Below are 10,340 nucleotides of genomic sequence, written 5' to 3'. Positions count from 1 at the left end.
GTCGATGCAAAGCTTCAGATTTGGCACAAACGTCGTTTTAAACTCAAAAGTGACCTGGAAGCACGTTGGGGGTCAAAGGTCACGGTGCCTGTAACCATACGTGACTGCCGTTCCTCCAGAAACGCCTTGTTTGGAGCGAAGCATGAACTGAAAGGTTTCCGATGGTCAAAGGGAATTTCTTCAAATATCGAACTGCGCAACACACAGATGGTATGCTGGGGTCAAAGGTCAAGGTCCACTTGGCTGTTATCGGTCCTGGCGGAATCTCCAGAACCAGGGATGATGACACTTGACACCAATGTCTCATCGCAGGAAATGAAGGGATGACATGGTTTACTGCCAAATGTCAAAGGTCAGCTTCTATGTGACAGTAGCAGACTCCTGGCCATATTTAATATCATCTCAGGAGGTTTTGATGGGAAATCAATTCTTTATATTCTAGACACGTACAGGTACTGGACAGGTGGGCGGAGCCAAACGCCTGCAAGGACCTGAAAGGAGGGGAAAAACTACGTAGGTGCAGGTTAATTAATACACGGGACTCCTGTGTGTTCTGGTGACAAATGAGTATTTTCATCGTCAGCTGGTCTGCTGACTGTTCATGGCTGGTTGTTTGAGATGCCGTCTGACTGACGTTTAAGCTGACATCATCAAAATGACTAAATAATCAATATCAATTAACCACCAGATGACGTCAGACTGTAGCGGTTCAGCTGTCAATCGTCACTTCCACCTCTGAAGGGAAAAAATAGCACTGAGTCATTTGTTGTCCCAGACCAGTTCGGGAGAGTCCGAGTGGAGCAAAGTTGAGCCCAGCTGCTGTCAAGAGGGTTCGCTGGTGGCGATGCGGTCCATGTTGAGGTCTGCGGTGCCCCTCGGTGGCACAAAGTGGAACTGCAGCTCACGCAACACTGGCGCAACACACCTGACGCTGAGATTTTGTGCCGAGTCACCCTGGCGGGTCCTGAGTCACCCGGCAGATGCCACACGGAGAGAGTGTGTATCTCCTTAAATATCTCAGACGGTGTGACTCACTGCTGTGACGGCATCTGTGTGTGTGTGTGTGTGTGTGTGTGTAAGACGATGACCAAGCACCTTAGATGTGGATCTGTTCTAACAGCCGGTACAGTAACGACCTCAAAACAAGTACATCTGTTTCACCAGAGATATAGTGTGTGTGTGTGTGTGAGTGTGTGTGTGTGCGTGTGTGTGTGTGTGTGTGTGTGTGTCAGCCGGATATTCCTCATTATGTGAGGATATAAATCTGGTTAGAAGTCACATTGCGGGTCGTCTCGGTTCCAGTAACCTGACTAATTGAGTTTGAAGGGCGAGGACCGGCTTCCTCCCGGGTCGGGACGCGGCACTGTAACCTCCTCCGAGGTGACACAGCTCTCTTTTCCCAATGTTGTGACTTTTACAACAGTCGTTGTTGTTGCTACGGTTACCGTTGAGCCCACATTTGGGCTCAGGTCCAGCCTGAGGTGACAGACCGGGCTCACGAGACCGTGTCTCCTCGTGTGCCTGCGTTTCCGCCGTTCCTCCGACAGACGCGCCGCGCGTCAGGTTTCCGTCCCCTTCCACCTGTTGCCGCTGCGGGTCGAATGACTCCCGCAGCGACTCCGTCCAGGAACAAGAGAATGAAGACGTGAGTCAGAGTGAGGGGAGCTGACAAAAAAGCAGCTGAGTCAGCCGCCGCCGCTCGCTCAACTCTCACCTACATCCTCACAAGCTGCGATCATTGGAGCACAAACCCGTTGGTCACAGTAGAAAAACTACAAGTCCCACTCAGACACGGAGTCGTGACTCTGACTCACGCCACAGGGTGCAGGTATGTCTGTAACCTGATTTCAAGGCCCTCCTGTTGTCCGTGTGTCAGATGTCAGGTGACTCCTGCCGACTTGCAGGGGTTTAGTCCCGGTCTTCACACTCGGGTCGTCTGTCGCTTCGTGCCACGATGATGGTGACGACGGTCACTTTGTTTGGGACGCAAATATTTTGCGTGTTTCCAGGATTTTTTTTTTTCAAGGCAAAATGAGCAAACATGGTTATTACCAGTTCATAGGCTAACCAATGTAGCTCCACCCCCTACCATCCAAATATGGTCATGACCGGAAAGGGGAGGGTCGTATTTAAGGCTTTAATATGTTAGGACTGTTTTTCCTGAGAGGAACATCTGGTCTGAGGGGTCAACGAGTGTTGGACTGTCAGGTGGGCAAACACAGGACTTTCATTGATGTAATACATCCCCCAGCCCCCCCCCCCCCCCCCCCACACACACACACACACACAGAGGTTTGTGCAGCTGTCCTTGTTAGGACATTCCAATCATGGTGGATACCTCAATCAAAACCTCAGAAACTGGGTTTGGTCCCGTCAGAACTGGTCCCTGGTGCTCAAGAGGACTCAGGTCCTGTTGAGGACAGATTACTTTGGGTCTCTACTGTCGCTGACAACCAGAACCTCCAGTTCTGTACTTGGTTTTGGTTCAGATTCTTGTTTTCCTTCTCCGTTCGTCTTCAGAAACCTGCAATCAGCGTCAAGGTGACTGCTGCTGACCAGACGTGAAGCCAGGTCCATTCCAAAGGTGCTCTTTCACTCGTTATAACTGCACTCCAAGATTTAACGCTGCGAGACGAACAGGCCAGCGAACGTTTTGCTTCCATATTCACGCATTTGTGTTGTGTTATCACAGTTTCTCGCCTGCCTTTCCTCCACAGCTTCAACCCTTTAAGAAACGGCTGTAAACACAACACATTCGCTGCAAAGTGAAAGATTGAGAGACGCACAAAAGAAGAAAAAAAAAACAGTACAGCGGCGTTTATCAATCGTTATTATTATTGGTCCCACAACGAACATCACAAGATGAAGGAGAAAACACTTTTGTACATTCTGTTGGTTCCACACTCGAGTTCCTCGCTTCTCCGCCGGTCAGACGACCAATCGGGCTTCAGATCCTCAGACATCAGGAAGTTCTCCGGGTTTCCTCCTTTTAAAGCTTTTCTACAAAAATATGACGACCAACGGCGACGTCATCGCATCATCTGATCAGCAAATCAACAAAAATACAATAAGGATATGTTTACAGGCATTATTTAATAGATTTAGATCTCTCCTAGGAATAGAAGCACTAATATATACAGACAAGACTGCTGCTTATCGGTCCAATCAATCTATCAATCAATCAGTCAATCAAAAGAACTGCAGAAGCTCTCAGTCTGATGAGGGGCAGCGTATCCGTCTCATCGACCGTATTAACACTCAAATCAGCTGCGGCGGCACACACACACACACACACACACACAAAAGAAGCAAAGTACACTAAAATGTGTCTGAGAACAGACAAGAATCCAGCTGACCAGACTGCATTTCCCAGCATGCAGCTGGTCTCTGCTGGGCCGCTTCCCAGCAGGGTTGCAACCCAGATTTAAGATATTCAGACGTCCTGAGCCCAAAACGCCACCGCAACGAATGCAGTCCAGCGACCACAGCTGGGAGCAAAATGACCTCCGCTGAAATCAACGCCATCCCGTTCGCTATTGTGGCCTTAAATCGTGAACCTCACAGGTCTTCCGCCAAACTCGCCGCAGAAATAAATCAGTTTGCCTTCTGGGATTCCACCAAAAGAGCTGCTTGACGAGCCAACGGCTGAGCGAATCAGCAACGGCGTCGACCATTAAGATCGTCCGTAGGTCTCCCCCTGCTCGCTCCCTTGGCGGGTTTTTCCCAGTTTGCCGCGACGGCGCTCTGATGTCGGTGATTTGATAGAACAGGACATTGGAGGGTGGCTTCTCGGGCTCTGGGAACTTGAGATTTTTCACTACTTTTGCATATTCTGTTGACCAGGAAGTTACAATAATGTACACACACACACACACACACACACACACACAAAAACAATTTAATGGATAATAAAAAAAAAGAAAAATAATAATAATAAGAATTGTACCCGCAACTGTGCTAAACTTTTCACGTCAAAAGACTAAGAATATCAACAGAGCGAGTCACCTGGGTGTCATCCGCTACGGCCCTGCTCCAGCACGGCGGCGACACGCGTCAGTGGCGTCGGTTCAAGTTTAAAGTCAACAGATGCCCTTATGACCTTAGACCCTTCATATCATTCAATTTGCAGCTGTGTTCGGGTCATGGCCCCGCCAACACTGCACCGCAGCGCCGCTGGGGTTCCAGGATCAGGTCAAAGTTGAACCTGAAGATGCCACAGGTGAAGCTCAGCCGGAGCACAGCCGCGAGACACTCAGTCAGACGCCGCGGCCGTTGCGTGACCCAGGGCTCGTTGAGGCTCTCACGCCCACACTGACGTCAGTCTACTTTTACAATACTTGAAGAACATGATGAAGCCGGGAAGCTGCAGGAGGAGCTGAGAACGACGGCGAGATCTGGGAGCCCACTTTTCAAGTCCACGGTAGAGCGGAGAATCGTGACATTCCCAGCAACAAAAGAACAGAGATGCGGCTTGAATAGCAAAGCTGGTGGATAAAAAATATGATATTTTGATGAAAAAAATAGATAAGAGAACTGTGAGGAATATTTTAAACGTCTGTGTCGGTGTAAACTTAGGAATTCTCCGAACTGAAACGCCTACAACATCTCCAGTACATCGTCTGTCCGCAGGCAGCAACTAATTTAAGTAAAATCTCCCGCTAAATTCACAATTCTCAAGCTCCCAGATCAAAAGGTTCCTTCAAAGCGTTCCAAGGCCAACACTGAATCTTGTGTTTTACGCCAGTTCCAGTTTCTGTGGTAGCAAAAGATTCAGATGTGAGTACAAGCATTCGGTGTATCGGCCGCTGCGCGGTCGTTCTGCTCCTCATAGCCTGCTCCTCCGACCAACGCCGCTTCTAAAAGTCGGCAGTAACAGCAACAGTCGCCGCCATCTTTTTGTGATTCTTTCTAATATCAACCAGCTAATTATTTACAGTAAAACCACGCACACGCCTTCAATCTCTCCACAAACCTGCAGTGGCTCCATTTGGCATCCCAGCCTTGGAAACTGCTGCTGATTGAAGGTGAGAGGCTTTCCCGCCAGAACACGAGCGACCTCCGAGACCAGCGAACCTTCCCCGCAGCTTTTTGATTCCGGGGTCACGAGAATCAGCGACCGACTCTTTGAGATGACGGAGACCAAACAGCTCGTCGTTTGGACACACCGGGCTGGCCCCCACCGGGCCGGCCCCCACCGACCCACAACCAGCGTATCAACACCTCCAACAATCATGGCTCACCAACGAGACACAGTGGCGCCATTAGACGGGACTCATAAAGCTCATCTCCAACCTCCTGGAAGTCTAAAGGCAAATTAACCCCCCCCCCCCCCGACAGTTTCCTGTCAGGCTCATTAATAGAACCATCATCTGACCAGGAAGTGAGTGCTAACTAAAACATTCGACAGGTTCATGGTTCAACGCGGGGAAGACTGCAATCAAAACGCTAACATGAGGCAAGCAAAAAAAAGGCAAAAGATGGTCGCCGCAGCAAAAAGAAATGACACGATCTCAAAATATCACAAAGAGGAATCTAAACCACAGAGATCTGGAAATAAAACAAGATACACTTTGAGTTCCAGCGATTACTTGGTGTGTGCATTTAGGTCCACAATCAGTATCTAAGTCTGCTCGTTTGTACAACCCATTTAAACGTACATCCAGGAAGTAAACCCAGCCCATCCTTATTTGTGATTGGCTGGAGGGGGCAGCAGAGGGGCGGAGCGATCATTGGTGATGGTCCTTTTAAGCTTTACTCCTCGGATGAGGGTCGCCATGTCTCTTCCGCCTCCCGCCTGGGTGGGCTCCTCCTGGTACTGGTCCTGGGTGGAGGGCGGAGGGGGTTGGGGCTGGTAGTGAGTGCCATGGCCCAGACTGGTGCTCTCTCCCTGGGTGGTGGAGGCCTGGACCGGAGCCTGGTGGTGGTGCTGGAACAGCCTCTGCTTCTGCTGCTGGCTGAGCTGCTGCAGCTGCTCTTGCTGCTGGTAGGGGTCTTGGTGATGTTGGGGGTGCTGAAGCAGAGGCGGCTGAGGATGGAACTGCTGCTGCTGCAGCAGGTGGCTGCGCTGCTGCTGGTGATTAAGGTGCTGCTGGTTGATTTGTTGCTGTAGTTGTTGTTGTTGGCTAATCTGTTGATGGTACTGTCTCTGTTGTTGCTGTTTGCTGCCCTCTTGTGGCAGCGAAGGTACAGTGGGTACTGGAACCGGGATGGGCATCTGACCTGGGACCAGTTGGTAGTAGGGGGAGGAGGAAGGAGGCAAGGCGCTGAGGCTCTGTGTGGAGGTGCAGAGTTTATTGTGACCTAAACCTCCTCCAACTGAAGGTACTGTGAAGACATTCTCGTCACTTCCGCCATTTCCTGCTTTGAGGGGAACCTGGGGGGTGCTGATGGGGATTGGAACCCCCCCGCTGATCGTACCCCTGCGATATGCCGGTTTGGATGACGGCTTGCGTCTGATTGTTGCCGTGTGGGAAGGCAGCTGGCGGACGGACCCACTTATCAATTCAGGCTCAGCTAATAAGCTGACGGTGGAGGCGGGGCGCTTGGACTGAGCAAACTTCCTGTACTGGAAACTAAGATCGGAGTTCCTCGGAATGGTGGAGGACTTGTCGAAGTCGGACTGGCTGCTGCCGTGGGAGAGGTGATGTAAGGAGATGGAGTCGGCGTCTCCATGGAGAGAAATGGACTCGTAGTCAACTGGAGGGGAAGAGAAGAGAGAAAGAATATTAGTTGAAGCTCCGCAGCACTTTTGATTTTACGGGATTATCTCCACGACCGGTTTATGTCATGACACACAGATGGCCGAAGCAGCAGCAGCACACATCACATCTGTGTGTGTGTGTGTGTGTGTGTGTGTGTGTGTGTACAGATGACAAAAATTAGGGAATGCATCATTGGTAACTCTTCATTGTCAAACAAAAACAGACAACGTTGAAACCTAATTACTGAGACACACACACACACACACACACACACACACACTCACACAACGTCATGTTCTCAGTAATTCAATTAGGACAAAAGTACATCATGCCCAGGTAATGACATAAGACAGACCAACTAAGTACAAACACACACACACAGATCAAACGTAATGAATTCGATTAATTTTCTTTTCATTTTTGATTTTTTTTTTAAACAAAGGGCCTCATCTGGAAGGAGTTTTTCTCGTTATTATTTTAACGCTAAAACATTGCAGTTTGAAAGTTGATTAAAATGTAAATCAGCCGCCAACGAAACCGCCGAGCTGACAATGAGGATGATTTATCAGCCGCAATGAAAGCAGCTGATTTCACGCCACCCCCCCCCCCCCGACTTGATTAGACGTCTGGCAGGAACCGTGGAAATGGTTTACAGAGCAAACTTGATCCTCGGCTTCAGTTTCTCAGATATGAAGAAGTGTTGCTTTTCTGTTTGACATCTTCGGCTCCTACGTAGCTGGGAGACGTCTCCCTGCAGTATGAGAGTCACAACGACAGCTGCAGCCACCATTCCTCCAACTTCACGATGTCTTTTAGCTTCTGTCCAACACAAAAACTCAGAACCGGCTGCTCGTCTCCTTTGTCACGTGAAACCCGAGAGAGGAACGAGTAGCGATTTTGACAGAGGGAGTTTTTTTCCCCCCCCAGAAAAAACAATACAGTTGCAGAGGCTTAAACTGAGAGGCGTCAGGGATGAATCTTTTTATTTCACTCACTCGGGGGCTGAGTGCTTACACCACCAGTCACCAGTGACCCCCTAATGACTCAGCTTTATCTTCCGGTTCTGCCAGAGAATCCGTTCCACTGAATGTTCTCACGGGAGCACGAGGATTCTTAGTTCCTGAGTGTGCTCCAGCAGTCATCTAGGACTCATAGAACCACTTACGTTCTTGGTGGTTCATCACTTCAGGTCTGACCATTATCTGACGTCTTATTTTGCAACAGTTGAAAGTTGGAAAAAAAAAAAAGTCAAGCATGCGTCTCCTCTAGTAATCAATATAAATTTGAAGAGAAACCGCCAACTAATCTTCCACCTACAAATCCACGGTTTCATCCCTGAATACGAGTGACTTCATCTCATATTAAACAAATTTAACGGAATATATATGGCGATCCTGGCTGGGCGAGTGGATGCTAAGAGGAAGGCCAAGCAACAGAGAGGGTCAGGCAAGCAGGTGAGCACACAGGCAGGCAGGCAGGCAGGCGGGGGGGAGAGACAGGTATTCAGAGACCTACCATAGAGGGGAGGGTCTCTCTTTACAGCTGGAAGAGAAGGAAGGAGGTTTAACCAAGAAACCAATAAACTACAGAAAGAAAACGACCACCAGAGAACTGCCAGATCACCAGCAAACACAGAGAAATACAGATGAAACCAGTAAACCAAAAAAACAAAACAAAAGCAGATGACAGGTCAAGTTTCAGTTTCATTCCAACAAAAAAAGAGAAAGCTGAGAGGTTCAGTCATTAAGAGCAGAGGAGAGCTGTACACTCCTGTCCTACAGTAACCCAGAATGTCTTCAGACAGGCAGCTCACAGAGAGCCGTCAGAAGCCTCGCACTCTCTCCAATTTGCTCTTAAGATTTTATAAACAGATGCAGTGACGTGTTGGGATGTGTGAAAAGAGCAGAATCAATAGAGGACAGTTTTGTTAACGTATCTGCGCTCGCTGTGTGAGTGTGTGTGCGTGTGTGTTTTTGCGTGTACTCACTGTGTGTGTGTATGGTGTCCTCGGAACAGGACGGGGTGGTGGTCTGGGTGCTGTAGCCGCTGGAACAGTGCAGAGAGTCTCTGCTGCTCCGCTGGGCATCGGAATTCAACGCACCCAACGTCAACGCTAGCTGATCCCGGGCAGAGCAAGACTAGTGGAGTGAGAGAGAGAGAGTGAGAGAGAGACAGTGAGAGAGAGAGACAGTAGGGTACAAACTTTAAACATTTATCAAAGAGGAATTTCAGGCTTTCAACATAACAGTTTTAGATGTTCTCTAAAGTGGCAGGACAAGATACCTCCTCCTCCAGCAATGTGATATTGATATACTGGAACCAAGTATTGATAGTGTTAGAACAGCTGGGATCGTGTGTGTGTGTGTGTGTGTGTGTGAGAGAGATAGCCACTACACAAGACTGTGCACTTGTAGTGAACAGATACACATTTGCTGCTTCTTCCTTTTATTTCAGCTGCACCAACATTGTGATGCATCGCACAAGAATCTGAATATTATTCTTTGAGTATCTGATCCCCGTCCCTAATTAGAAGGAGGAGACATGAAAAACAAAGGGAAATGAGCCAGGAAGAGGAGGTGAAATAAAACATAAAAAGGGAACAGACAGGCAGCAAGAAGAAAGGAGTAAAAGGAAGATGGTGGAGAGACAGGAGGAGGAACAGAAACAAGCGGAGGAGATATGGAGAAAAGATGAAACAAGGGAGCAGAGGAGATGAGGGGAGAGGGAACCAGGGAGAAAATGGAATGTGAGATGAAAAAGAAGAGAATGGGGGAGAGGAGGAGGCCTGCTCTCCTCTGGAGTGCTGCTACCCTCTGGTGGTTGCAGGGGGTCAGATGTGATGTCATCGGTGAACTTTCACCTCATGGAGGGCAAAATTGATTCTCTTGTTTGACACACAAGAAGAGAAAGGAAAGACTTCTTCATAATAATGACATCATCACTGCAAACGTGTGTGTCTGTGTGTTACCTTCCCAGATGCAGACATGGCACGGGCTCTCTCCCCATGGTGTGTGTAGGCATTGTGTGGGGGGGCGAGCAAGCCGTTCTCCGTACCTCCGGTTCCCCCTGAAGCGAGCTGATTGGTGGAACCCATTGCATCCTGTCATTAGTAAGTGAGTGAATTAATCAGCATGTGATGTGAGGGTAAGACGTCAATCATAAGTGTCTAAGTCTCTACATCAGCAGGTGTGAAACGCTCCATAAAAATAGGACGTTAGGTAGTTTTCCAGTGATTTCTCCCCCCCCCCCCACTTGGATATTTAACTTCCCTGAGCAGGAGGATTCTTCTCCTTCTCTCTGCTCACCGAGTTTGACATTTTATACCTGCGAATCTGGTTTCACTATTCTGCTAATTTGGAGCCAGTTACAGTTCACGGGTTGTAAAGTAACACTGACATTGAAAACTGCAATCAAACGCTCACTGAGGCTGAACCTCGGCAGGAACCGTCCCGCCAGACTCCGCCTACCTGATGTCACCGCAGGTTTTGTGCAGTTAAACACGCTGTCACAACTTTGTAGCCTCCGTTTCAATTATCTTTTAAAACGTCAGTTTCCTCCCATCTCTTTGTAGTGTGTGCGTGCGTGCATGCGTGTGTGTGTGTGTGTGTATGCATGCGTGTGTGCGTGCGTGCGCGTGTG

General features: G+C 48.9%; 1 protein-coding gene and 1 long non-coding RNA gene across 4 annotated transcripts in view; one reads left to right on the top strand and one right to left on the bottom strand.

The window, feature by feature from the left end:
* Positions 1-1,193: 1,193 nt before the first annotated feature.
* On the top strand, positions 1,194-3,884 carry LOC147268575 (uncharacterized). Its single transcript, XR_015112189.1, has 3 exons — positions 1,194-2,208; positions 2,521-2,584; positions 2,718-3,884. It is a non-coding gene; the product is annotated as an uncharacterized LOC147268575 (long non-coding RNA).
* The window catches only part of mtss1 (MTSS I-BAR domain containing 1), a 46,823-nt gene continuing 39,281 nt past the window's right edge, over positions 2,799-10,340 (bottom strand). The window contains exons 12-15 of one of the 3 annotated variants that reach the window (XM_086200264.1): positions 9,670-9,801; positions 8,689-8,839; positions 8,217-8,243; positions 2,799-6,696 (exon numbers count right to left, since the gene is read on the bottom strand). In XM_086200264.1, the coding sequence (XP_086056390.1) occupies positions 5,684-6,696; positions 8,217-8,243; positions 8,689-8,839; positions 9,670-9,801 (1,323 nt within the window). In that variant the 3' untranslated portion in view covers positions 2,799-5,683. The remainder of the gene's footprint in view (positions 6,697-8,216; positions 8,244-8,688; positions 8,840-9,669; positions 9,802-10,340) is intronic. The other 2 variants (XM_086200266.1, XM_086200265.1) reach the window with 2 other exon arrangements.

The sequence above is a fragment of the Aulostomus chinensis genome, chromosome 3 (genome assembly GCF_037954235.1).
Source record: "Aulostomus chinensis isolate RoL2024-O1b breed Wild chromosome 3, RoL_Achi_v1.0, whole genome shotgun sequence".
Classification (NCBI taxonomy): domain Eukaryota; kingdom Metazoa; phylum Chordata; class Actinopteri; order Syngnathiformes; family Aulostomidae; genus Aulostomus; species Aulostomus chinensis.
This window is presented reverse-complemented; position numbering and strand designations above follow the sequence as displayed.